Source organism: Dryobates pubescens, chromosome 13 (genome assembly GCF_014839835.1).
Source record: "Dryobates pubescens isolate bDryPub1 chromosome 13, bDryPub1.pri, whole genome shotgun sequence".
Classification (NCBI taxonomy): domain Eukaryota; kingdom Metazoa; phylum Chordata; class Aves; order Piciformes; family Picidae; genus Dryobates; species Dryobates pubescens.
This window is the reverse complement of record NC_071624.1, coordinates 1,583,052-1,610,907: the sequence shown is the minus strand read 5'-3', so window position 1 is coordinate 1,610,907 and position 27,856 is coordinate 1,583,052. Positions and strand designations below refer to the sequence as shown.

Below are 27,856 nucleotides of genomic sequence, written 5' to 3'. Positions count from 1 at the left end.
TTGGGGTGCCACGTAAATATAAAGCACCATGCTTACCTCATCCCTGCAGAAGAAAAGCTTCTGCTGTTTTTTGCCGCCTCGTTTAAAGCCCAGCTCCGCCTCCAAGGTGCTGCCCACCAATGGGCAGGCCACCAGGCCGCAGCCCAGAGGGCAACATGGGGGTGTGCAGCAGGGATTGGCCACTGGGGCAGCCAAGAGGCTGCTACTCTGATAGACCCCAAGGAGTGATCTTGAAGCTATGAGGGGGCTCCAGGACCTCCAAAAGCACGTACCTGCAGCAGGATGAGGTGAATCACCCCAGTTCAGCAGCATGGTGGGGTGCAGCTTCCACCATGAAGCCCAGTGTCACCTGACCACCTCCAGCAACTTCTGTGGTATCTTAATTCACAGCAGAGCTGGGCTGGGCATGTAAAGGGAAAACAGCCCACAAATGGAACCTCCAAAATTTTCACAGTGTCACATTGTCCTGTTTAATGCTACTGATCTCCTGCTGAAGACAAAGGGATTCATTCCAGGCTTCCAAAGATTCAAATCCACCACAGATCAGAATGAATCAAAGCACCACCAAGAGCAAATTTTCAATCAATCACCCTTCCCATTTATTTCTTCTTGTAGTTTTCTATCGTTTGACAGAGCAGAAGGAGCGGATGCAGCTCTGAGGGTGACTTGGAGGGGTGTCTCTCTCTGACTCTGCCCCACATGAACGGTGTTCCCCATCCTTTCATCCTTTGACAGACCACCACTGTGACTGGATCTGGCAGTGATGTTTGCAAGGATGTCACTAACCCAAAGCTGTGTCACAGAGCCAAGAGAAGTCAGCAAGTGGCTCCAGGTGACTTCAGTCTGCGGCAAAGATGCTGGCCAAACCTCCCCCACCAGCAAGAGGCAGAAACGGAGAGAAGTCTCCATATTAAGATTTAATAATAATAACAACAACATCTCAAAAACAATGAGTGCATCGTACACAAGATCTGGTACTCAGTGCTTTTTCTTGACCATCTGCTCTGTGACAGTGTACTGTAGACTTGGGCTGTGTGGTTAAGTGGATAAAAAACCCAGCTGGGACATTTCTCCAAGGAGGGCAGGAAGGAGGACAGCAGGAGGTTTAGAATCGAACAAAGGTGGCATCAATCTGCCGGACAGTGGGGAGGGCCAGCATGATTTTGCGCCGGTACTGGGGATCCTTCTGCAAGGGATTTCGCTCCAGATAGACGGTTTCCAAGTTTTTGGCTCCTTTCAGTTCATCCAGGTCACTCCAGCTCTCCACCAGGTTGTCATTCATCTGCACGGCACATACAGGGGAGGCTCACACCAACAGATACTTGCAAGCTAAGCCTGGTTAGCAGCAACCTCACCACAGAGCCACCGCACAGGAGGATTTCTACAAGCCCAGGGCGGTGGCACTGTACAGTCTTCATGCACATGTGAGATGGCCCTGGCTACGTGACCCTTCTTCCCCTGGAACCTCCCAGCTGCGCTTTCCTGTCAGACATTCCAGGCAGGCCCTTGCTGTCCATCCCTACACTGTCCTGGGGTAGTGATCAAAGGCTACACCCCTCTGAGAGTATATCCAGGCCTCGAGTAACTTGGTCTAGTGGGAGGTGTCCCTGCCCATGGCAGAGGCCTGGAACTGGATATCTTTAAGGTCCCTTCCAACCCAATCATTCTGTGATCTATGAATTAGGATAAAACACCCTGCAAGACATCGAGACAGTCTCTTTACAACAGTGTCCCAGTTGATCCACTGCACATTTGAGGGCTAGAAATGTTTACTGCCAAGATTTTCTTACACTGTGAAATCTTTACTTTCATGATTTCCCAGGAAACATTAAAAATGGTCCCAAACTGATGTGAAAAGTGGCATTTGCCTCTCCCCTTCACATCGCTTTCCCACCAAAACTGTTCCTACGCTCCAGAAAGTGCCAAGCTCCCTGATCCAGGGATCAAGCCTAGGAGGTGCCTCATTGTTGGCACTGCAGAGGAATTCCCATACAAGGGGATGATGCTCCAACTGCTGGCAACCTGGACACTTCAGCCATCCTTTGCTTTTGGATGCAGAAGCAGTGACTAAAGCAGTATCACCTTGAAACACCAACAGCAACAACAAAATATAATAAAAACCCACACCAATGGATCAGCTGTGTCCCCATTCAAGAACAACTTCCTCACCTTGGCCATCCACAGTCAAGTGGAAACTTTGTGCACCGTTTGCTGCGTGGCAGATAATCATAGAGCGGGTTGGTAGGGACCTTAAAGACCATCCAGCTCCAAACCCTGCCATGGGCAGGGACACCTCCCACCAGCCCAGGCTGCTCAAGGCCTCATCCAGTCTGGCCTGGAACAACTCCAGCGAGGGGGCATCCCCGGAGACATTCAAGATCAAATTCCATTTGGGCCTGGGCAGCTTGATCTAGTTGAAGGTGTCCCTGCTGACTGCAAGGGGGTTGAACAAGATGACCTTTGAGGGTCCCTCCCAACCCAGTGCAATCTGTGAGTCTGAGCTTACTCAGAGATACAGATGTACACCACCCTCCCATTGCTCCTCACCAGAAGGTTTTTGTTCACTTGCTGTAGGGACATTCCAGGGACAGTTCCATTCTATGCTTACCCAGAACTCCTGCAGCTCTGTTAAGTGACTGATGTTCTCAATCCTCTTGATTCTGTTGGATGCAATGTCCAGCGTTGTGAGCTTGTTCTAGACAAGCAAACACAAAAACATTAGACCAAATTTCTTCCCATCTCCTCTCTCCCACTTTTTCAAGCCCAGAGCTGGAAACTGTGGGAAACAAAGAAAAATTATTGCCAGCTGTTTCCATGCAGCGCAAGAACTCTCCCTGCTTATGTATATAGCAAGGACCATTATTTTTAATTAAGCTGGGTTACTGACAGCCCAGAAGCCATATGACAAAAATGAAAGCAATCACTAGTCTGACAGCAGTTGACAGCCAAGGGCTCCTAAAGAGTGAGCCTTTCCTCAGAACACATGAAGCAGAGTGCTCCATTAAAAATCAGATCACAAATGTCCTCTTCAGCAGCAGACCTGAACAAACTTTTTGCAGCAGGGAACTCAAGGGTTCCAGAAAAAGCATTTTTTCTGCCTTACACAGAGTCAGCTAAGTTCCAGATTGTCTCTGCTCTCTGACAATATCATCTACTGTTGGGCGAGAATGAAAATGCTACAGGCTCCTTCAAATGGATCCAAACACAAAGGAAAGCCACATGCCACAGCTCATTCCCTCCTACTTCCACCTCCAGTTGATGTCCTATCAAAAGAAACTGAGAGTTACCTACAAACTGCTGTGTAAAAGGCTGCAGCAGCCTTTCCATGGCTGAAGATCACAGAATCACGGAATGGTTTGGGATGGAAGGGACCTTAAATACCATCCAGTTCCAACCCCCGTCAACACCTCCCACCAGCCCAGGTTGCTCAAGGTCTCATCCAACCTGACTATGAACACCTCCAGGGAAGGGGCATCCACAGCCTCCCTGGGCAGCTTGTTCCAGTGCCTCCCCACCCACACTAGAAAGAATTTCTTCCTAATCTCCAATCTAAATCTCTGCTCCTCCAGCTCATAGCCATTCCACTTCCTTTTGTCACTACGAGCCCTCGTCAAAAGCCCCTCACCCCAGAAACACCCAGGGGAGCAGCAAACCAGGCAGAGAGCACAGAGGGACTGAGCTGGGGGGGGGGATCTCAGGTAGGCAACCCATGTCCTGCTACTTGGTCTTCCCCCATACCAGCTGCCGGCTAGGGGTTTCCTATGGCCTGTGCCAAGGTCCTTTGTTCAAGCAAACCCCTTAGGTATTTATTAGCTTTCGTTATAGGGTGCTAGAAGGATCATTAGGTTTACATTGTTCCTGGAGGAGGGGGCAAGATCAGCAGCAGCTGAATAGCCAGGGCAGGCATCACTTAGCCTGCTTTCCTTCTTTCTTTTTTCCCCTCTCTCTCTTCCCTAAGCAAATTGGGAATGTCATTATCTCCTCTGCAAACTGCTCAGTGCAAGACCTTGTGTGTGGGGGAAAGCAGGCTTGGGGTGCTCGGCTCCTCTGGAGGCAGCAGTTAGGGCATGAGGACACAGAATCCTAGAATGGCTCAGGTTGCAAGGGACCTCAGACATGATCTACTCCAACCTCCCTGCCACGCCCAGGGACACCTCTCAATTAGACTTGGCTGCTCAAGGCCTCATCCAAGCCTTGAACATCCCCCAGACAGGAGGCATCCACAGTCTTCCTGGGCAACCTGTCCCAGAGTCTCACCACCCTCATACCGAAGAGCTCCTTGCTCAGCTCCACTCCAACCCTGCTCTGCCTCAGCTCCAAACCGGTCCCCCTTGGCCTGGCTCAGACACCCTCAGGAAAAGTCTCTCTACAGCCTTCCTGCAGGAGCCCTTCAGGTACTGAAAGGCAGCTCTAAGGTCCCCCTGGAGCCTTCGCCTCTCCAGGCTGAACACCCCCAGCTCCCTCAGCCTGTGCTCACAGCAGAGCTGCTCCAGTCCTTGGATCATCCTTGCAGCCCTCCTCCGGACTTGCCCAAACACCTCTGTGTCCTGGCATGAGCCAGGCTCCTGCATTAATTGCATCTTGTGCTTCACCTCACCACAAAACCAATTTACAATACAAGGAGGAGCTTCACTTACACAAGGTACTTTAACACAACAAATACTTGGATCTTTGAGGTCTTTTCAAGGGACTCAGAACCCCACATATGAGTGGAGAAAGCTGAGGAACAAAACCTTCCAGAAAAGCATAGCTACTGATTAAGAGCAGCTCAGGGCAACAGGTCAGTCACAGCTAGCAAGAGCCTGCTCACATTGTTCTCCAGTCCCTCGATGACTTCGATGCCGTTGTGGCTGAGGTACAGCTCACGCAGGTTCACCAAGCTCTGCAGCCCCTCGATCTTGGTCAGGCGGTTATTCTGAAAGGGAGGCAGAGCTTTAAGGACATCCAAACAAACCAAACCCCAAGAGACTGGCTGAAGAAAAGGCTTTTCTGTGAAGCATGGCTGGGAAGGGGAAACGGTCTGCTTGGGTGCACACTGATCTCATGAGCTCAGCTCATTTGAGCTTTGTACCACCAATGCACAAGGAAGGTCCAGGGGTCTCGGGGCTCTGAGTGTACAAGAATCAGATTCTGACGCTCCCACCAAAAGCTGCAGCCTGAAAGTTGTCTTCTTGGGGTCCTTACAAACAACAGGCTTACATGTTACTGTGATTGATTTCATAGATTCATAGAATGGTTTGGATTGGAAGGGACCTTGAAGATCATCTAGTTCCAGCCCCCACTTTCCACCAGACCAGGTTGCTGAAGGCCTTGAACACCTCCAGGGAGGGGGTAAGGAAGGCTGTTGCAAACAGGACAAAGCAGAGCCCGTACCTGCACGCTGAGCACAGTCAGGTTTGTCAGTGCATCCAGGTTCTGCAGTTTGGTGATTTTGTTCTTCCCAAGGAACAGGCTGTCAAGAGTGGCCAAGGTGTCGATGTTTTCAATCGCCTGCAACGTGACAACAGGAGACATTCACTGCTGTGATATACAACTCCAGCTTCTTCCTGTGCCTGGCATTTTGTAGCCTTGGCCCCTGGAGCTGCACTCCTGAGAAACAAGCCTGGGAATCCAGCACAAGGTGTGCACGAGGCAGGGCCCCCGCCATGACCCAAGAGCAGAGTTAAGTGCAGTGACAGCAAACCTCAGCCAGTGTGACAGATGGCTTGTGGCACTTTTGACTGATTTTGTTTTAGTGAGGGTGGTATTGCTTTGTCCCTGTCCCAGGTGCAGCCTCCACTGGCCAGGTAGCAAGAGCTGAGGATGAGCAGGCTCAGAGAACGGTGACAGTGACATTCCCCGAGCCATGAGGTGTATCCAGAGCAACAATTACTAACTTGGGAAGCATGAATCTGTCACTGATCAGCAGTGATGGCGTAGCACAGGCAGAGACAAACTGTTCAGCTTCTCTGCACAACATTTCTGCATATCCTGTTCTGGTGCCCCCAGCAAAAGCAGGGCACGAGGCTGCAGAAGAGGGTCCAGGAGGGCACCAAGATAATCACAGAGGGCTGGAGAACCTCCCCTGAGGGGACAGGCTGGGAGAGTCGAGGCTGTTCAGCCTGCAGAAGAGAAGGCTCCACGGAGACTTCAAAGCAGCTTTCCTAGCACATGAGAAGAGCCTATCCCACAGAGGGAAAAGGGTTTTAAGAAGGGAGTTGCAGGTCTCATTGACAGGGCTCTAAACTAGATTTGAAGGGGGAAGGGGTTGAAATCAGTGCATGTACACTAATGCACACAGCACGGGTAACAAGAGGAGCTGGAAGCCTTGTTCCAGCAGGAAAGTTATGATGTAGATGCCATCACAGAAATGTGGTGGGATGGCTCACATGACTGGAGTACTGTAATTGATGGCCACAGGCTCTTCAGGAGAGACAGACCAGGGAGAAAGGGTGGAGGGGTGGCCCTGTACATCAGGGAGGATCTACATGCCATGGAACTAGAGATGAAGGATGACCAGGTTGAGTGCCTGTGGGTGAGAATTAGAGGGAAGGCCAACAAGGCTGACATCCTGGTTGGAGTCTGTTATAGACCACCCAACCAGGACGAAGAAGTTGATGAATGATTCTATGGGCAGCTAGAGGCTGTCTCAAGATCACCAGACCTTGTTCTCATGGGTGACTTTAACCTGCCTGATATCTGCTGGGAGCTCAACACAGCAGAGAGGAGGCAGTCTAGGAGGTTCTTAGAGTGTATGGAAGACAGCTTCTTATCCCAGGTGCTGCGTGAGCCTACCAGGGGTAAGGCCTTGCTTGACCTCCTCTTCACCAACAGGGAAGGGCTGGTGGGAGATGTGGCTGGAGGCTGTCTGGGGTCCAGTAACCATGAGATAATTGTGTTCAATATGCAGTCAAGCTAAGAGGGGCAGCAACAAAACCTCCACTCTGGACTGTGGAAGGGCAGATTCTGGTTACACAAGGAACTAACTCAGAAGGTACCTTGGGAAACAGCCCTTAAAAACAAAGGGGCCCAGGAGGGCTGCAGCTGCTTCCAGAAAGAACTCTTGAAGGCTCAGAGCAGGCTGCACCAATGTGCCAGAGATGAGCCCCAGAAGAGACAGCCTGGATGGGCAATGAGCTTCTGAGGGAATTAAGGTAAAAAAAGAGGAGGTGTCATCTTGGGAAGGAAGGAGAGGTGACCCATGGAATGCTTAAGGATGTTGCTAGGTCATGTAGGAAAAAAAATTAAGAGGCACAAAAGCCCATTTAGAGCTTAGCCTGGCCTCTGCTGTGAAGGACAACAAAAAAGGCAGAGGTACTTAACACATGCTTTGCCTCAAATTTTAATAGCAGGACAGAATGTCTTCCAGACAGCTGGCCTGCAGAGCTGGCAGATGGAGCCAGGGAGCAGCATAGCTCCCCTGTGATCCAGGAGGAGGTAGTTAGAGACCTCCTTAGCCGCTTGGATCCCCACAAGTCCATGGGACAGGATGGGATCTATCCTAGGGTGCTGAGAGAGCTGGCAGATGAGCTCCAAGCCACTCTCCATCATCATTTTTCACCAGTCCTGGCTCACTGGAGAGGCCCCAGAGGGCTGGAGGCTGGCCAATGCGGTGCCCACCCACAAGCAGGGCCGGTTGGATGAGCCAGGGAATTCCAGGCCTGTCAGCCTGACCTCAGTGCCAAGCAAGGTTATGGCACAGGTCATCCTGAGTGCAGTCACACAGCACTTGCAGGATGGCCAAGGGATCAGGCCCAGCCAGCATGGATTCAGGAAGGGCAGGTCCTGCCTCACCAACCTGAGCTCCTTCCATGCCCAGGTGACTGCCTGGTGGATGTGGGGCAGGCTGTGGATGTAGTTTGCCTGGGCTTCAGCAAGGCCTTTGACACCGTCCCCCACAGCAAACTGCTGGCCAAGCTGTCAGCCCCTGGCTGGGACAGCAGCTCTCTGAGCTGGGTTAGGAACTGGCTGGAGGCTGAGCCCAGAGAGTGGTGGTGAATGGTGCCACAGCCAGCTGGCAGCCAGGCACCAGTGGTGTGCCCCAGGGATCAGTGCTGGGCCCCATCCTGTTCAACATCTTTATTGATGATCTGGATGAGGGCATTGAGTCCATCATCAGTAAATGTGCAGATGACAGCAAGCTGGGGGCAGGAGTTGATCTGCTGGAGGGTAGAGAGGCTCTGCAGAGGGACCTTGCCAGGCTGCACAGATGGGCAGAGGCCAAGGGCAGGAGATTGAGCACATCCCAGTGCCAGGTGCTGCACTTTGGCCACAGCAACCCCAGGCAGTGCTACAGGCTGGGGTCAGAGCAGCTGAGAGCAGCCAGGCAGAGAGGGACCTGGGGGTAGCAGCTGATAGTAGGCTAAACATGAGCCAGCAGAGTGCCCAGGTGGCCAAGAAAGCCAATGGCATCCTGGCCTGCATCAGGAACAGTGTGGCCAGCAGGAGCAGGGAGGTCATTCTGCCCTGTGCTCAGCACTGATTAGGCCACACCTTGAGTCCTGTGTCCAGCTCTGGGCTCCTCAGTTTAGGAAAGATGTTGAGATGCTGGAAGGTGTCCAGAGAAGGGCAACAAAGCTGGGAAGGGGTCTGGAGCACAGCCCTGGGAGGAGAAGCTGAGGGAGCTGGGGTTGCTTAGCCTGGAGAAGAGGAGGCTCAGGGGAGACCTTCTTGCTCTCTCCAACTCCCTGAAGGGAGGTTGTAGCCAGGTGGGGGTTGGGCTCTTCTCCCAGGCAAGCAGCACCAGAACAAGAGGACACAGTCTCAAGCTGCACCAGGGGAGGTTTAGGCTGGAGGTTAGGAAGAAGTTCTTCCCAGAAAGAGAGATTGGCCATTGGAATGTGCTGCCCAGGGAGGTGGTGGAGTCACCATCACTGGTGGTGTTTAGGAAGAGCCTGGATGAAGCACTTGGTGCCATGGTTTCGTTGATTAGATGGTGTTAGATTGTAGGTTGGACTTGATGATCTTGAAGGTCTTTTCCAACCTGGTTAATTCTATTCTATCTTGAATGTCTCCAGGGACAAGGCCTCAACCACATCCTGGGCAGCCTGTTCCAATGTCTCCCCACCCTCACTGTGCAGAACTTCTTCCTGATGCCCAACCTAAATCTCCCCTGTTCCTGTTCCAAACCACTGCCCTTCATCCTGTCCCAACAAGCCCTTTTAAACAGCCCACATTGGCCAGAAAGGCTGTGGCTGCCCCCTCCCTGGCGATGTTCAAGGCCAGGCTGGATGAGGCCCTGAGCAACCTGATCTAGAGGAAAGTATCCCTGCCCATGGCACGGGGGCTGGAACTGGATGATTTTTAAAGTCCCTTGCAACCCAAACTATTCTGTGATTCTATGAAAAGCAGTTAGCATGGTACAGTGGAGTCCAGAGCAAAGCCTCAAGTAAATCCTGTTCTGAGAGAGACTGATGCAGCAGTTATCAATTACAGGATTAAATGTGCATTCACTAATTTGGTGGACACAGTGCCTGACTCCAGGAAGGGAAAACAGCAATTGCTACTTTGGGTAGGTTTGGCTCTCTGTCAGATGAAAACCACACTCTGCAAAGGGAAACACACAAGGGATGCAGGAAAGAATTCATCAACAGTGATCTAGTAGCCAAGTACTATGTGCATACTTAATTCAAGGATCCAGGATGTGCAGCAATAAGCAATTAGACATTAAATCATTAGGACAAGAGAGAACACAATCACCAGCAAAGGTCAATGCACTGCACTTTCAGAAAAGGCTAACCCCGGGCCACAGAGCTCAAAATTCTTCAGCTATCGTCACGCAGAGCAAGCCTACCCGAATTCGGTTGGATCCCAACTCTAACATCTGTAGCATCTGCAAGTTGCTCAGATTCTCTATTTTGCTGATTTTGTTGTTGACAAGGAACAGTTTTTTCAGCTGAGTGAGCCGATCTAGTCCCTCAATGTGCCGCAGAATGTTAAAGGAGATGTCCAGGATCCTGAAGGAAAACAAACCAAAGGTTTCCTCAGTCCACCACGCACGGACGATTCTGGAAGCGCCGCTTGTGAATTGGTGGGGAACCTCACTATCTGCAGAGATCAAGCACTTTGCTAGGCCTTGAGGCTAAAGGGCCTAAGTGTCATTTCTTTTGATCAGAAATGACAACTACAATGGCTTTCAAACTACTTCTATACTGGGGGGGGGGGGGGAGGGGAAGTGATCTGTTATGCATGCAGATGACAGACATTATTTTGTCCAGCAGTGGAGCCGCCAATGTGGGAGGAAGCTAATTCATATTCCTTGGGAAAGATCTCTGCCTACAAGATCTGCCTGTGACAGGACAACACCAAAGCCTCCTGCAAGCATGAGAAGTAGGTCAGGTCTCCGAGTGATCAAACAATTGCCAGAGACTGGGAAAAAAACCTGCCAGAAACTCCTTCCCTGACACCCTTCCAAAACAGTCCTCATGTCACCTGAAATCTCCTGCCATTTTTTGCAGGAATAGAAAGCTGTCATACAGAGCTCTGGCTACCAAGAGCAAGGGGGTCCTGAGCACTTCCACACCTGCACAGGAACTGCACCCACCTACCACACTTGCTGCTTTACACAGCGCATTTCCTTTACAGCTGACTGCTTACTGCACAGGTTTAGTATCAGTGGAGAACAGATTTTCCTGCTCAGAGCACCCAAATGAATCACAAGGAAGGCCTGGATGGTAAGCACTGGAACAAGTACAGCATGAGTAACTCAGTGAGTGGCAAACCACCCTCAATCTCATTTTAGTAATTCCCCCAGACTCACTCAAGTTCCACCACAGACTCCAAGTTCTCAATCTTCCGAATCTGATTGTCATAAAGATCCAGTTCCCGCAGGGTCTGCAGCTGCTCCAGGTTTTCAATGCGCTTAATCAGATTCTGGCGGAGACACAGAGTCTGAGAGTTGGGGAGAAGGGTAAAAGCAAACAGGAAAAATGCATGAGCCACAGCATGGAACGCCTTTTGGGGCTTCCCCCCCAACCTTCCCCCTTCAGTTTTGTTGGTATTTTAAAATAGAACCTTTTCTTATTTCACTTCTAACAAAGGAAATCTATTTTAGCACAAAGATGGTCAGACACTGTTAACAGCAGCCCAGAGAGGCTGGAAATATTAAGGAGCTTCACCAGAGAAGGCTTTAAGCAACATGTTTTGAGCAGAGGTTAACGACAGACCTCCAGAGGTCCTTTCCAATCTACATGAATCACAGAATGGCTTAGGTTGGAAGGGACCTCAAAGATCATCTACTCCAACCTCCCTGACATGGGCAGGGATGCCTCTCAACTAGACTTGGCTGCTCAAGGCCTCATCCAACCTGGCCTTGAACACCACCAGGGAGGGGGCACCCACAGCCTCCCTGGGCAACCTATTCCAGAGTCTCACCACCCTCCTATGGAAGAGCTTCCTAAGCCTACTCTCCCTCATCTTCAAACCATTCCCCCATGTCCTGTCTCTACACACCCTCATGAAAAGTCCCTCCCCAGCCTTCCTGTAGGCTCCCTTCAGATATTGGAAGGCAGTTACAAGATCCTCTCAGAGTCTTCTCCAGGCTGAATAAGTCCAGCTCCTTCAGCCTGTCCTCATAACAGAGCTGCTCCAGCTATGTTAAACCTGAATGTATGTCTCAGGACGAGTCCTCACGCATTGTCTCTCATCCACTTCCAATAAGAACTTGCAAAACCCCAGGGTTTGTACTACTACTTGACAAAGAGGTAAAACTACCTTCTTCAGTTACACATGAAGTGAACTCATTAGGATCTCAGCCAAAAAGAGTGCTCTATCTGTCCTCTTACAGGTTAGGTATGCAAAATCTCCAGTTCCCATAGCCACTCCTCAGGACCGTTACCTTCACTTTCTTGAGCACCTCAAATCCTTCAATCTTGCCAATTCGGAAATGATTCAAGTCAACATCCTGAAAGAGAAATGGAGGAATCCAGCAGGTGCTTCAAAACAACGTTGTTCATTAAAACTTCACTTCAAAGGGCTTGTGAAGATGGGGTTTGGCACAAGATTGTATAAGCCTGTGGCCTAAACTTGTCAACTGCGAACGCAGCCTCTGCAAAAAGGCCACAACTCACTCCTGAGTGGTCTCAAACATGGAAACCTTCTGCAGTACATTCTGAATTTACTGAACCAGAGAAATTCTGCTGTCAAGCATGAATAAAGTATTGCATAAAATTCTCTTGCCCACTTTGCTAGGGCTTAACAGGAACACACCTTGCTATTTCCAGTTTGAGGCCACAGATGACCAGGAAGCAGTGACAGTTCAAATAATCTGGTGGTTCTGTGAAAGTTAGCTCTGCAGTGGCTATGACCTGATCCAGTTCACATTTACACTGCCCAGCCCCAGATGTTCATTTTGCTGGTCAGTCAGTCCAATAAAAACCAAGCACTTCCCCTCCCAAGCTCAAGAACTCCCCAGCTAACAGGCTCACAAGGCTGCAGGGACCAAAGCACAGGGGCTGGTTTAAGGGGCTGCAGCTGTGTACAGGAAGATGCTAGGTTATGGCTGGACTCAATGATCTCAAGGTCTTTTCCAACCAGGTGATTCTACGATTCTAACCCACAGGGCTGACAGCAGCAAGCAGTTCATTAGACACTCCCACAAAAGCTCCCAGCCCATCCAGAATGCCTGCAGCACAGCCTCACTTTCAGCACCTGCAAGCTTCATTTGCAATTCTAAGCTACAGACAAAATGTTTCAGCTGCTGATTAAGAATAAAACACTTCCACTTCACCTCTAAAGGCTCTGAACCAGTTCTGGGAAAGACTGTAGTAGCCAGCACCTTTGGGAGAATTAGATCTTCTAATGAGGTTTCAATACTTGCCTTTGCCTACCTCTTCCTCCCACCCTATAAAGCCCATAAGGACAAAAACCTGTTTTTACCTCAGCTTCTGGGTCCAGGCTAATTGTCTCCATGTCCACTGGTGTCTCTGCTTCTCCTGCAGAAGAAGCAAAATACTTTATAAACTTCTGCTGCTTGCTAAAGGCAAGGAAACAATGGCTTCCATTCAGGAAGATAAAGGGAGCAAACGCTTCTCAGAGGAAAAAACACACCACACAGTTCAGATATTCTGCCACATTAAAAATACATTTTGCCTATTTTGATTCTCATTGTGACAGCTAGTCATGGTGAAAAAACAAGCTTTCTAAAGAACAGAATTTGATGATGCCTAGATGCAAAAGAGCGAGCAGCACCTTCCTCAGCCCGCCTGCAGGGCTGCTGAGCGCTGTTGGCTTAAGACTGCCATGGGCAGGATTCCTTTGCTTTACAGTTAGGGCCAGCATGCCTCTGAAGAGACATGATTCAAAATTGTCTCTACCCCTCCTCCTACCTAAGAAAACATGACCAAGAAGGGATCTAAACTGTCTAGTGCTAGTACCAGGAATGACCAAGTAACTCTAACTCAGCAACCCCACTCTTCCGCTTTCTTTCATAAACTGGCAGTATTTATGTCAATGCTGTGCATAATTTTGCACCAATCTCCCTTCTTTTGTTTGCCTGAACTCACTAATATGCTAGAAAACACTGGCTATCACACTACAGTGTTGTGAAATGCCTTTCCAGCTCTGGAAGACAGCCCGATATTTGCTGTGCTGCTGCCGCAGCACAAGAGGGAGTGAAGTCTACAGGATAAAATCATGCTGAATAATTCATACCCGATTCCCATTTACTGAAGGCTGTTTGCATCAATTTCCAAAGGAAGCCTAATTCAACTTCACAAACCGGACCTAGAACACGCAAGCACTTCACATGTGTAGCTCTGTATGTACTGCCAAAACCCCCAAGAACTTTAATTACAGGCAGATCCCAAAGGCTTTGCATTAACTCTTGTGTCACTACAGGCAAGCTCACTCATTAACCCAGAAGTAACAATCATTTTTGTACTAACACCACAACATTCTTGTGAATGCCAGCTGTCCCATAACTGCTCCTTGGCACTGTAAACACCAATTTAAGGATGGAGAGCACAAGCATTACGATTTTTAATATTGCCATCAAACTCTTTTTGATAGCTCCACTCACCATCATTTCCCTTGCTGAATTTGCTCTTGCCTGGGCATTCCAACCTGAAAAGGCACTAACTGAGGTAACTCACACAAGACTGAAAAGCAATCCTTCACCACTCCTTTTAATATTCTTCATAGCATCAGTTAGCAGGGAGCATAAATTGTATTTGGGGGATGCAAAATGAGCTGGTAGCCTTGGTGACATTAAATGGCAGCACAGAAATAGCACCAGAACTGACATGCACAACATATATCACAGGACCATAGAATGTTGCCTGCCAGCATTCTACCAATGGATAACACTGGCATTTTTACACCTTTCTTCTCCATCAGGAGCTATGCACTTCAGCAGGGAGTGGGATACTCTATGTTGCTGCCACCAAGGATACATTTCTTTGATTTGTAGGGTGCTAAGGCCCCAAGCACCAAAGTCCTCCATGCCAAGCAGGCACCCCAGGTGAATTTACAGCCAACAGGAACATAGCCCAGATGCAGAAGAACAGGTATTTCGGATACCACATGAAAAATCCAAACTATTTGCCTTGTACTAATTTGTTTTAGCAGTAAGCTAGTGCTCATGGTGAAGGACCTTCTCCTTAAAGCTGTCCAAAAGTAGAACCAGTCATGTATTCAGTAAAAAAAACCCAAACAAACAAACTTCCAAACCAGCAACAAAATCAAGTAAAAGAAAATAAACCTTTGACCTTGCTTGGTTGGCAGGTTCCTCTATAAGATTCCGTGTGTTATCAGAGATTTACACACATCTGGTTGTGGCAACATGTTAAATGCTCTGCTCCAGGATATGGAGAAGGGTTACCCTCTCCTGTTTTTGCCGTATGGCTTTGAGCAACCAGTCCTGGTAGTGCAGGACTCCAGTTCAAACCTAATCACACAAAACACATGCATTGACTTCAGTGAAACAAAAGCAATTTAAATCTAAACACAGAGGCACTTGCATTGACCTAACAAGGCCAACTCTCCATCAGTTGGCGTACTGTGTATAAAACACTACCCGTGGAGCAGGCAGAGCGAGCAGCGAACCGACAACACAGATCAATCAATACAGGCCAGAGAATGGCGAACGAAGCTTTCCCTCCCAGACAAGAAACAGAAGTGGTGCTAGAAAATTCACAGTCCCATCAATTCATAGATTCACAGAATGGGTTGGGTTAGAAAGGACCTCAGAGGTAATCCAGTCCCAATCCCCTGCCATGGGCAGGGACACCTCACACCAGCACAGGTTGCTCAGGGCCTCATCCAGCCTGGCCTTCAACACCTCCAGGCAGGAGGCAGCCACAGCCTCCCTGGGCAGCCTGTGCCAGTCCCTCTCCACACCCACTCTCAAGAATCTCTTCCTCACCTCCAGTCTCAGTCTCCCCTCTCCCAGCTCAAAGCCATTGTCCCACGTCCTGGCACTCCCAGCCCTTGTCCAAAGGCCCTCCCCAGCTCTCCTGGAGCCTCTTCAGGTACTGGAAGGATGGAGTCTCCATGGAGCCTTCTCTTCTGCAGGCTGAACAGCCTCGACTCTCCCAGCCTGTCCCCTCAGGGGAGGTTCTCCAGCCCTCTGCGATTATCTTGGTGCCCTCCTGGACCCTCTTCTGCAGCCTCGTGCCCTGCTTTTGCTGGGGGCACCAGAACAGGATATGCAGAACTGTTGTGCAGAGAAGCTGAACAGTTTGTCTCTGCCTGTGCTATGCCATCACTGCTGATCAGTGACAGATTCATGCTTCCCAAGTTAGCAATTGTTGCTCTGGATACACCTCATGGCTCGGGGAATGTCACTGTCACCGTTCTCTGAGCCTGCTCATCCTCAGCTCTTGCTACCTGGCCAGTGGAGGCTGCACCTGGGACAAAGCAATACCACCCTCACTAAAACAAAATCAGTCAAAAGTGCCACAAGCCATCTGTCACACTGGCTGAGGTTTGCTGTCACTGCACTTAACTCTGCTCTTGGGTCATGGCGGGGGCCCTGCCTCGTGCACACCTTGTGCTGGATTCCCAGGCTTGTTTCTCAGGAGTGCAGCTCCAGGGGCCAAGGCTACAAAATGCCAGGCACAGGAAGAAGCTGGAGTTGTATATCACAGCAGTGAATGTCTCCTGTTGTCACGTTGCAGGCGATTGAAAACATCGACACCTTGGCCACTCTTGACAGCCTGTTCCTTGGGAAGAACAAAATCACCAAACTGCAGAACCTGGATGCACTGACAAACCTGACTGTGCTCAGCGTGCAGGTACGGGCTCTGCTTTGTCCTGTTTGCAACAGCCTTCCTTACCCCCTCCCTGGAGGTGTTCAAGGCCTTCAGCAACCTGGTCTGGTGGAATGTGGGGGCTGGAACTAGATGATCTTCAAGGTCCCTTCCAACACAACCCATTCTATGAATTTATCATAAGCTTTGCTGAATCAGCAGGTCTCATTCTCCCCTCTGCCAGCTCAAAGCCATTGTCCTCATCCTGGCACCCCCAGCCCTTGTCAAAAGTCCCTCCCCAGCTCTCCTGGAGCCCCTCAGGTACTGGAATGCTGCTCTAATGTCTCCCTGGAGCCTTCTCTTCTCCTGGCTGAACAGCCTCAATTGCCAACCAACACATTTATGAGCCACGTAGACAGAACACACCTTACACTGACCTTTCTACAATCACTTTACAAACAGAAGCACAATTTCACTTGCATGCAGTAAGCAAGCAAACAGCACTTCAGCCCACAGTTTTTAATGCAGCAGGTTTCTCAAGAGAGCAAACACTGCTCTGGCAGTACAGTTACCTGAGTGAATTTTGTGCCTGCAAGCTACAGAGCTTCGCAGATGTGGGGAAAACACCACCTCACAGCATTCAGGAAACCCAAATCCTGTAATTCATTACGTAACTTCACAGCATCACAAGCATTTACAGCCACTCAGGGCCTAGCTGCGCTTTTTTAACTTAAAATGGATGAAAAAATATTATCAATGGCTAAGTTAGAAGCCTTCTAAACAGAGCCACTTCCTTGAAGAATTCTGTCCCTCAGAGATTGGAATTCACTATTGAATAATGAAATTGAACATTCAGCTGCTTGAGCTCCTTCTGCTCACGATCTTCTGTGAAATATGTGGAAAACTCCTCGTTTTCCTTTCAGCTGAGAAACTCAAATCTGGCTGTAGAAGCTAACTCAAGCATTCCAAAAGTATTCCTCTGCTTGGCTTCTGCTTTAGCAGAAGTTTACAAAATCCTAAGAGTTTGGAAGAAGTAACAATACAATCATTAAGTTAAATAGAACTCAGTGTAATTCAGCAAGCAAATCACAGAATGGCTCAGGTTGGAAGGGACCTCGGAGATCATCTATTTGAACCCCTGCCATGCGCAAGGAGACCTCAGCCAGACTTGGTTGCTCAAGGCCTCACCCAGCACCTCCAGGGAGGGGGCATCCACAGCCTCCCTGGGCAACCTGTTCCAGAGACTCACCACCCTCATACTGAAGAGCTCCTTCCTCAGCTCCACTCTGACCCTGCTCTGCCTCAGCTCCAAACCATTTCCCCTTGGCCTGGCTCAGACTCCCTCAGCAAAAGTCTCTCTACAGCCTTCCTGCAGGATCCCTTCAGGTCCTGGCAGGCAGCTCTGAGGTGCCCCTGGAGCCTTCTCCTCTGCAGGCTGCACAGCCCCAGCTCCCTCAGCCTGTGCTCACAGCATAGCTGCTCCAGTCCTTGGATCATCTCTGTGGCCTCATCTGGACTCTCCCCAGCAGCTCTGTGCTTCTCATGCTGGCGACACCAGACCTGGAGGCAGGATTGGAGGTGAGGTCTGAGCAGAGCCAAGGGGCAGAATCCCCTCTCCTGCCATGCTGACCACACTGCTCTGGCTGCAGCCCAGCGCACAGCTGCCTGCCAGTCTGCATGAGTGCTCTCAGCAAGCTTCTCGTTAATCAATACCCCCATGTGTTTTCCTTTATGCCTACTGAACATTTTTTTTCTGCTTTCATTTGAATTGAAAGCACATCACCTGAGGTATTTCTTTAGTATCATCATTTCCAGGGGAACAACATACAAAATAGAACCTCAACCACCCAGCTAAATGACACCACCTGAACGAGGGCTCCAAGTTACAGGCATGTGAAGGGAACTGTGACAGCCTGACCTGCACAGGTGCATTAACCAGGCAGTGTTTCAGATGTACAGGGTGTACACTTCTTTAACTTATAGAGGTTTCTTTACAGTCAACAGTGAATGAGAGCTGGTTAAGAGTTCATTTAATCAGGAAACAAGATTTTTTAATTTTCATAATAATTTTAGTAGTTTGCAAGTTCCTTTTGCAAACTCTAATGGGCAAGGCTACGATTGGGAAGGCTCAGTAGATACACAGTAAAAAAAGGATACAAATTTGCTGCATTATTTAATTTCATTTTCCACAGCAGCAACAGTGGCATGGACATCCCTATGAAACAGACACTATCTCATCCCCCAGTGCTGGGTAGCACCGGAAGCCCAGACCGCATCGGGTCTTCAGAAACAGATCTGCTCTGACTAATTCTATGCAAGCTACTGAGAAGCAAACCCTTCACAGAATGGCTTAGGTGGGAAGGGACCCTAGAGATCACCTACTCCAACCTTCCCCTCAAAGGTCATTTTGTCCAAGCCCCCTGCAGTGAGCAGGGTCCTCTCCAACAAGATCAAGAACTTTGCCTCCAAAAGGATCTGACAAGGCTTTGGGTAAAAAAATGAATACACTAAATCAGGATTCTGAAAGGCTGCTTAGGTTTGTTTCTAAAGAACGTTTCCAGCATCCTTCCACAGAAAGTTACTGCATCCACCAAAAACCAGAAGGAACAAAACTGCTCTGCATTTCAACACTAAAGATTTGTACAAGAGTTCTCCAAAATGGATGGATAAATAAAGAGGGAGGACAAAAGGCAAAAGGTCTGGTATCGGGGGCTCCATAAAAAGAAGTCAGTTTCATTGTATCAATGAGAACGCTACAGTTTGTTTATTTATAAAGAACATTGCTCTAGGGCAGATCTACTTTGTTCACTAATACTGTTACAACCATCAGGCTGAGAAACCCGGGGCTGTGCGATCGGGAGGACGGAAGACCGAGAGGAGATCTTACTAATGTTTATAAATATTTGAAAGCTGGCTGTCAAGAAGAAGGGGCCAGGCTCTTTTCAGGGGTGTCCTGTGATAGGACAAGGGTCAATAGACACAAACTGGAACACAGGAAGCTCCACCTCAACACGAGGAGAAACCTCTTCACTGTGAGGGTGCTGGAGCCCTGGAGCAGGCTGCCCAGAGAGGCTGTGGAGTCTCCTTCTCTGGAGACTTTCCAAACCCACCTGGATACATCTCTGTGCGACCTGCCCTGAGGGACCCTGCTCTGGCAGGGGTGTTGGGCTCGAGCGTCAAAGGTCCCTTCCACCCTCCACCATTCTATGAGTCTATGACCAGGCAGCCACAAGAAACACAAAGGGCTGCTACGCGCACGCTACTGTGCAGGCGAGACAGACACTTCCTGAGGCCACCAAGCAGGTGGGGAAGGTACCTGCAGAGTTCTCGCCGTTCTGCTCATCCCTCAGGCTCTGCTGGCTGAGGTCTGTCACTAAGCGCACTGCCTGCTTCTTCCCTTCTTCGTCCCCCGACTCCTCCGACTCGATCCGTTTATCAACTGCGTAAGAGCCAGAGCAGCAGAGTTAGGCTATTTCCAGCAGAGAGTTGAGGGGAAGGAGTAGCAAGCAGACATAATAACCAGGGTTCACATTTACCACTACGCAGTTAGTAGAAATCCTAAGTTAACTAAATGAAAGGTTTAGTCTTAAGTAAAAGGCCTCTTACCCCTTGTTTCTACTTTGATTTTGGATGCACTTTTTCCTCCCATCACATCTTCCTAAAACCAACAATCTGGGAAGAAGACTGGAGGAAAAAGGAAATTTCTTAGATCAATGAAGTGCAATTCCAAAGATTATGGAAATGGAATTAGAACTATTACATTTTAAAGGCTTTCAGAAAAAAATCAGTACCATGTACAATAGTACCAATGACACAAAAAAGTGAAGGCATTAAAAAAAAATAATAATTGAAAAGACCTCTGCATATAAAAGCAATTGCCTCCCCAGAACAACCTGTGAGATCCCTTCACCATTTACCCAGGCACAACTCTGATGGGTCACCCTGACCGTGAGGGCCTGAAGCTCCTCACTCCTCCTTCCCCCCGCCACCCACCCCCGCTCCGTTATTTACTCTCTTCTGAAAGCGCGACGTCACGCAAGGTATTTTTGACGTATTATCCTTAGCTTTTTGCGTCACGGTCACAAACCGACCTCTTCCTCCACCTCTTTGTCATGGAGCCCCCAAGGAGGGGGAAAGCATCACGCCATGCCCCAAGCGGCACGCGTCCCACCCCCCATAGCTGAATGGCCAGCCAGGGCCCCGCTCTCCGCGGGGCAGCCGCCCTCGGCGTGCACAGCCGGGGCCTGCTGGGCCGCGGAGGGCCCCCAAGCCCCACCTCCCGCAGCCATCCCGCCGAACGGCGCTGCCGGAGCGGCGAGCCGATTCGATCTCCGCAGCAAGCTCTCACCTTCCATCATCTCCTGCGGTCCCTCTCCGGTCCCCGCGGCCATATTGCTTCTCCTCTCACCGCCCCCTGCCGGAAACCGCCTCGGCAGCCATCGTAGCCAATCAAAGCCCACCACTGGTGACGTGCCGCAGCCAATCAAGCCCTGCAGGCGGTGCGCCGAGGGGGTGGGGCGCCCCGCTGGACCCCGCACATTCGTGCGCATGCGGGCCCCACGGCCTCATGAGAGCCGTAGTGCCCCCTGGCGGGAGGGACAGAACGATGTCCTCAACTGGATACGGAGGCGGAAAATCTAAATCTAATCTCAATCTGTATCTATGTTTGATTCCGTGAAATCCAGGATTGAACCGAAACGTCTGCTAAGCGCACTGATTCTAAGCTCCAGCCATTCCAAGGAATCACTGTCATTCGTAAACTCATTCTGTCAAGATCACGTAACAATGATAAAAGCCTTGACATGAAGACTGCAGGTAAACATTTTCTGATTGGAGAACAGTCTCTTCCTCTAACAAACTAAACTGCTATTTTTGCAGCTCTGCTTCTCACCTCCTCCCAGTGCAGACCAGCCATTCTGGCTGCTCCTTCCGCTTTTGCAACGAACAAATGTGGTCATCAGAGTTAGGAAGAACTCATCTAGAGGATCTGCATGACACTGCAGATGGGAAAAAATGGTCGTTTTGCTTACGTCTCCATTTCTACAGCCATGGATGTATAGGCAGGATGTATATAGCTGTTGGAATCGCATTGAAACATCCCTTTTTCCCAACCTGTTCCAGAGAGACTGGAGGTAAATAACTTCCAAGTGGGTTTTTGAGCCAGCCCAGCTGCAGAATGTGATGGTGTGGTCACTGGGGAGAGGACTACAGAAAAATGGAGCAGAGGAATCACAGAGTCATAGAATGGTTTGAGCTGGAACAGACCTTTAGAGGTCATGTAGCAAAACCACACTTCAGTGAGCAAGCACATCCTCAACCTGGTCAGTTTCTTCAGAGCCCCAGACAACCTGACCTTGAATGCTTCCAAGGATGGGGCATCTAGCACTTCTCTGGGCAACCTGGGCCAGTGTTTCGCCACCCGCAGTGTGAAAACACCGAATACGTTTGCTGAGGTGGAACCCCACGGGACATCCGTTAAGTAAGCTCTGAGGAGCACTTGTCACTGGATGCAAGAACTGGCACGGTCATTGTGCTGAGAGAAAATGCCTTAAGCTTTCCTGAGGCAAGGAGACAAGACACAAAAGCAGCAAGGAAAACACTGTGTTTGCAGACCTTTTTATCTATATATTAAAACCATTTCTTTTGATTAAAAATATGTATTAACTAGTCAAGAAATATTTTTCTAAACAAGGACAGGAAGATTGGAGGGATACAGATTTGATGGGTGGACTGCCCAGTAGATTAGGAATCTGCTGGGTTGTAATCAATGGCTTGAAGTCCAGATGGAGATCAGTGACAAGCGGTGTCCCTCAGGGGGCCGTACTTGGACCTGTACTGTCTAATATTTTCATCAGTGCTACAGACAATACCACAGGCTGGGGGATGAGGTGATAGAAAACAGCCCCACAGAAAAGGACTTGGGGGTGCTGATGGATAAGAAGCTGGACATGAGCCAACAGTGCATGCTTGCAGCCCAGGCCAATGGCATCCTGGGCTGCATCAAAAGAAGCACCCAGGAGGCCAAGAGAGGTGATTCTGGCCCTCTGCTCTGCTCTGCTGAGACCTCACCTGGGGTACTGTATCCATCTCTGGAGCTCTCAACACAATAAAGACATGGACCTGATGGAGTGGGTCCAGGGGAGGGGCATGAAAATTATCAGGGGGCTAGAGAACCTCTGCTACAACAACAGGCTTAAGAAGCTGGGGCTGCTCAGCCTGGAGAAGGCTCCACGGGGACCTTAGAGCAGCCTTCCAGTAGCTGAAGGGGCTCCAGGAGAGCTGGGGAGGGACTTTGGACATGGGCTGGGAGTGCCAGGATGAGGGACAATGGCTTTAAACTGGGAGAGGGGAGATTTAGACCTCCATGGGCAACCTGTTCCAGTGTCTCCTCACCCTCACTGGAAAGAATTTCTCCCTCATCTCCAATCTAAAGCTCACCTCTTCCAGCTTCAATCCATTCCCTCTTGTTCTCTCACTACAAGCCTTTGTAAAATCTCCTTTCCTAGATTTTTTGTAGCCCCTTCAGGTACTGGAAGGCTGCTCTAACATCTCCCTGGCACCTTCTCCTCTCCATGCTGAACAGCCCCAACTCTCACAGCTCCCTTCCTCTGTTATGAAAGAAAAGTACAGGGAAGTTGTCCCAGACCCCACTAAAAGCCACACTTAGATCAGTGCTTGGTTTAGGTTGGTTACAGGAGTATAAGGCTCTCCTCTTTGTAAGGAATTTAAATAAGTTTAATATGGCATCATGCAAAATAACTTGAGGGAGTTTAGTGTGAGTCAGGAGCTCATCTGAGAGCTGAACTATCCTTTGTTCACAGATTCACAGATTGCATTGGTTGGCAGGGATCCTCAAAGGGCATCTTGTCCAACCCCCTTGCAGTCAGCAGGGACACCTCCAACTAGAGCAGGCTGCCCAAGGCTCAGGGCCACATCAAGTCTGATGGCTGAACAGCCCAAACTCTCCCAGTCTGTCTTCACAGGAGCCCTCTGATCATCTTTGTGGCCTCTCCTGGGCCCACTCCAGCAGCTCCCGGTCTCTCTTGTGTTGGGGGCCCCAGAGCTGGACACAGTAAACAACAACTGCAATTCCCCATTAAGTCCCCTTCATACGTTTTGGAGTAAATTCCTTGCTCTGAGGTATGCAGGAATTACTTTGCACTTGGTAAAGCCACTGCTATGTCCACATTCCCCTTGCCTGGGGTGCTGATGGAAGATGGTAGCCAAAGTGCTGCACCCTCTCTAAGTCTGCTGTGCAGTGAGTATTCACAAACTGCAGTCAACACTTCTTTTAGACTTCTGATGGAGAAGCCCTTTCCTAAACCCACCTTGAGTTTGTAGGGGTGCTTTGGTACTCCAAACCTGCACAGTAGTCTTCTGCAGAGGGAGCTTTGTGTTATAAATAGAAACTCTTCTCCTTCAGCCATCTGCTTTTCTTGCTCCAATGTACAGTGTTGGGGATCACGATTGTCTCCAAGGTGATATAGTTCTGATGCTATTCTTAATTATGGCACTAGAGCATGAATCATGCAGAAAGAAGAAGGGAATTTAGGAATGGCTGTATAATTTATACCAAATTTGACTCTTAAATTCTTTGTCATCCTGCAGTAGCAGAGACACACAGTAATATCCTCTGGAGAAATCAAAGGACCCTCCAAGTGAAGCTGGCATTAAAATAGAGTCCTGCAGGATTACAACAGTGAGCTCTGATGCTTGCAAACAAAACACAAACCAAAACAACTACCAACCAAACAACCAAAACCAAAGGAAAAAAGCCCACCCAAATGCTTGCCAACACTGTAACACCCAGTTCAGCAATGCTGCCAGGCAGGCCTGGGTTCATTTCTGGTTACCAAAATTAGGATCTCTGTCTTGTTTATCTCATGTCTGAACAAGCCAAAATGTGACTGTCAGGTTGCTGTGATGCCACAGCGATTATCCAGAAGCACACCTCTGTGTAGTAACACCTAGTTCTTTCCTCCTCTTTCAGCTTGAGTCATAGAATCATGAAATCATTATTATGGCTGCTATTCAAAGCCTACCTCAATTGTGTTAAGCTTAAAGGAAGAAGGCAGGAAGTTGTTGGCATAAGCATTCAAAATCCTAACAAATTTCATCCTCACCAAAGAAAACCAGGAGCACTCAAATGGCACCGTGGATGACTTCTCTAGCTTAATCTCTGAATATATATTATAGGTCATAGAGTCATAGAATTGATTTTGTTGGGAAAGACCTCAAAATCTAGTCCAGCTGTCAATCTAACACCTCTAGGGTCACTAAATCATGTCCCAAAGTGCCATGTCCACGTTTTTCCCGAGCATCTCCAGGTACAGCACCCTTCACAGAGATATGAAGGATGAAAACACTGTCATTGCTGAAAATGCCTCAATTTTACATCTCTGTCAGTGACATGGATAGTGGCATCAAGGCACCCTCAGCAAGTCTGCAGATGACACCAAGTTGTGTGGCCCAGGTGACAATGCAGGAGGGAAGGCATCCATCCAGAGGGACCTGGCCAGGCTTCAGAGCTGAGCCCAAGCCAGCCTCATGAAGTTCAAGATGGTCAAGTGTAAGGTCCCGCAGCTGGGTCAGGGCAATGCCAAGCACAGATCCAAGCTGGGAAAGGAGTGGCTGGAGAGCAGTCTGGAGGAGAAGACCTCAGGGGTGTCAGTTGGTGACAAAATCCCCAGGAGTCAGCAAGGGTCACTGGCAGCCCAGCAGGCAGCTGTGTGCTGAGCTGCAGCCAGAGCAGGGAGAGCAGCAGCACAGGGAGGAGATTCTGTCCCTCTGCTTTGCTCTGAGCCCACCTGCAGCACTGCCTCCAGCTCTGGGGTCTCCAGCACAAGAAGGACCTGGAGCTGCTGGAGAGGCTCCAGAGGAGGCCATGAGGATGATCAGAGGCTGCAGAGCCTCCCCTGTGGGGACAGGCTGGGAGAGCTGGGGCTGTGCAGCCTGGAGAAGGCTCCAGGAAGACCTCAGAGCAGCTTCCAGCAGCTGAAGGGCTCCAGGAGAGCTGGGGAGGGACTCTGGACAAGGCTGGGAGTGCCAGGACGTGGGACAATGGCTTTGAGCTGGGAAAGGAGAGACTGAGAGTGGAGATGAGGAAGAAATTGTTGAGAGTGAGGCTGGGGAGAGCCTGGCACAGGCTGCCCAGGGAGGCTGTGGCTGCCTCCTGCCTGGAGGGGTTCAGGGCCAGGCTGGATGAGGCCCTGAGCAGCCTGTGCTGGTGGGAGGTGTCCCTGCCCAGGGCAGGGGGCTGGAAATAGATAATCTCTCGGGTCCCTTCCAACCCAGCCATGGTATGCTTACATGATAAAATCCATTCCGTAGCTTCATTGCGGTACCAGCCTCGGCCTCGCACGGCGCCAGGCGCTGCGCCGTGACCCCTCCAAGGGCGGAGCGCGGCAGGGCCGCTCCGGCTCCTCCTCTCGGCGGCGGGGCCATGGCGGGCCGGGTGCTGTGGTGCTGCGGTCGGGCGGGATGGGGCCCAGGGCCCCGCTGCCTCCCCGCCGCTCCCGGGCTGCGCCCCCACCGCGGCTGTGGGCAGGCGGCGGGGCCGTGGCCCAGGCCCGTGGGCTTCAGCGAGGAGCAGGCCCGGCGACTCCTCGGGCTGCAGCCGCAGCTCTCCCCGCAGCGGCGGGAGGCGGCGGCGGCGCAGCTGCTGCTGCTGGGGCTCAGCACCGAGGCCGCCCTCGACCTACTGGAGCGGAGCCCGGCGCTGCTGAAGCTGCCGACGGAGCGGCTGCGGGCGCGGGCCGAGGAGCTGCGGCGCCTGGGACTCGCTGAAGGTAGGGCGGCTGAGCGGCGGCGACGGGGTCGGTCCTGCCCCCGGCCGGCCCGCTCAGCGTGGTGTCCGCAGGTCAGCTGCAGCGGGCGGTAAGCCGCTGCCCCCAGCTCTTCACCGTGCCCCGACGGCGGATGGCGGCTGCGGTGCGGCTGCTGCGGGAGCAGTGCCTGTTCACGGCGGAGCAGCTGAGGGAGGTGCTGGGGACCAGCCCCGCCGTGCTGCTGCAGGAGCCGCGCCTGCTCCACCACCACTTCCAGGTGAGTGCTGCCCGCCGCAGGGTCGCACGTTGGGAACGTGTCCGGCGGGGCCAGGGCCCCGCCTTACCCCCCTGTCCCGCCCGCAGTATGCCTACTTCAGGATGGGGGTTCAGCAGAAGGAGATGGTGAAGGCCCGGCTGTTCCAAAGGCCCTTCGCCGAGCTCAGGAACCGGCACAGCTTCCTGGAGAGGCGGGGGCTGTACCAGACCCCGTGCAAAGGCCAGACCCAAACCAGTAACCCAAAACTGAAGACCATCCTTCAGCTACCAGAGAAAGAATTCCTGGAGAGCTTAGCTTGTGCCACCCCAGAGGAGTACGAGGTCTTCAGGAAGCTGCTGGCTAGGGAGGAGGAGGAGGAGGAGGAGGATGAAGAAGAGAAAGAGGAGGACGGTGATGCACTATACACAGAGGAAACTGATGTCTTGGACAGTGAAACAAGTAAAACAGCCTGGAAATGAGGAGGTGAGAGACCATGGTACCCAAGCTCTACCCTGCTCGTGTAGTCCCTTGCCCCACTGCACTCGTGGCCACTCTGGACTCCCACTGCCCCCCAACGGCCACAAGTCCTGGCCGCTGCAGGGCTCTGAGTGCAGGGCCCTGCTAAGGGGCAGCAATAGATCTCATTTCTGAATACAACCACCTCATTTCTCCTTATCAATCAATTACTTTTAAAATTATCCAGTTTCCATAAAGTGTTTTTATTTAAAAAAAAAAAAAAAGGAAAAAAAAAGAGCTAATTAATTTCCAAGGCCAGGTAAGGACCTGCCAGCTGCATTCCGTACTGTGCTGGTTGTGGGGTGAGAGGTGGAAGCTGCTGGGCTGGCTTGCATAAGAACTATGTTGTCCTGTGGCTATGGGCCCACAGGTGCTGAAAGTGGACTGTCCCATGGCAAATCTCTCCCTTCATGGGGGTCTGGTGGCTGACCAGGTAGAGAGGCAAAGGCTTTTCTGACCACAGGCCCAAAACCTCCCTCCCCAATAGCAGAAGCTGTTCTGCCTTTCCCCTTGCCTTGCTTATCCAGGAAAGGGCTGGCTTCTCAGGCAGGGGGGGAGGTAGAACACCTGTGCTAACCTTGCAGCAGGGGGGGCTGCCACCAGATCAGTCAACCTTGGAGGAAAACAAGGCACTTCCCTCCCCCTCCTCTTCTGGGAGCAGAGCTAGAGCCCAGGCAGGAGGGGAGCAGCACGCTGACCAGCTGGTCATGGCTTTATCTTGCTGCTTCCTGTCTGCTGCTGGCTGCCTCAGCAGCCACTTCTCTGGGCTGAACACTCTTACAGCACTCCTGGGAGGGAGAGGGTAGTGCCAGGAGCACCAAACGTCCCAGTCCTGTTCTCCTCAGCATTTTTCCAGGCTGTATCTTGACACACATGGCTGAACAGCAAAGCACCCTGGCAGTGCTGGGAGGAGAGGAGGCTGCCCTGCCACCATGCCCCCAGGCTGTTGGGGCAACCCTAACTACAATATATCTCTGGTATGGATTCATTTAGAATATACACTGTGTACACCTCATACACAAATCTATGTTTAAACTAGCACTGTCATACAAACTCACACAAACTAGGAATGTTTCTAAGCTATGCTTTTTCCTTCCCTGTCCTGCTGCAGCTGGTGGGGCAACCCCTGGGTGCTGCTCCTCTCTGTAAGC

General features: G+C 50.7%; 2 protein-coding genes across 4 annotated transcripts; one reads left to right on the top strand and one right to left on the bottom strand.

Moving 5' to 3' along the window:
• Positions 1-592: 592 nt before the first annotated feature.
• On the bottom strand, positions 593-20,621 carry PPP1R7 (protein phosphatase 1 regulatory subunit 7). 3 transcript variants are annotated; one of them, XM_009906374.2, is made up of 11 exons: positions 20,515-20,621; positions 19,773-19,850; positions 19,483-19,605; positions 12,856-12,911; positions 11,816-11,881; positions 10,739-10,869; positions 9,773-9,935; positions 5,374-5,490; positions 4,811-4,915; positions 2,609-2,695; positions 595-1,282 (listed from the first exon to the last, which is right to left on the bottom strand). In XM_009906374.2, exons 2-11 carry the CDS (start codon positions 19,813-19,815, stop codon positions 1,106-1,108), a joined length of 1,068 nt encoding a protein of 355 aa, XP_009904676.1. In that variant the 5' UTR covers positions 19,816-19,850; positions 20,515-20,621; the 3' UTR covers positions 595-1,105. The 3 variants fall into 3 exon arrangements, with proteins under 3 accessions (XP_054022690.1, XP_009904676.1, XP_054022691.1); XM_054166716.1 differs by having other exon boundaries at positions 1,168-1,282; positions 2,609-2,660; XM_054166715.1 differs by lacking the exon at positions 11,816-11,881 and having other exon boundaries at positions 593-1,282.
• Positions 20,622-25,540: 4,919 nt separating this feature from the next.
• Positions 25,541-26,916, top strand: MTERF4 (mitochondrial transcription termination factor 4). Its single transcript, XM_054166266.1, has 3 exons — positions 25,541-25,954; positions 26,026-26,210; positions 26,297-26,916. The coding sequence occupies exons 1-3, from the start codon at positions 25,609-25,611 to the stop codon at positions 26,666-26,668; spliced, it is 903 nt and encodes a 300-aa protein (XP_054022241.1). The 5' UTR covers positions 25,541-25,608; the 3' UTR covers positions 26,669-26,916.
• The last annotated feature ends 940 nt before the right edge of the window (positions 26,917-27,856 follow it).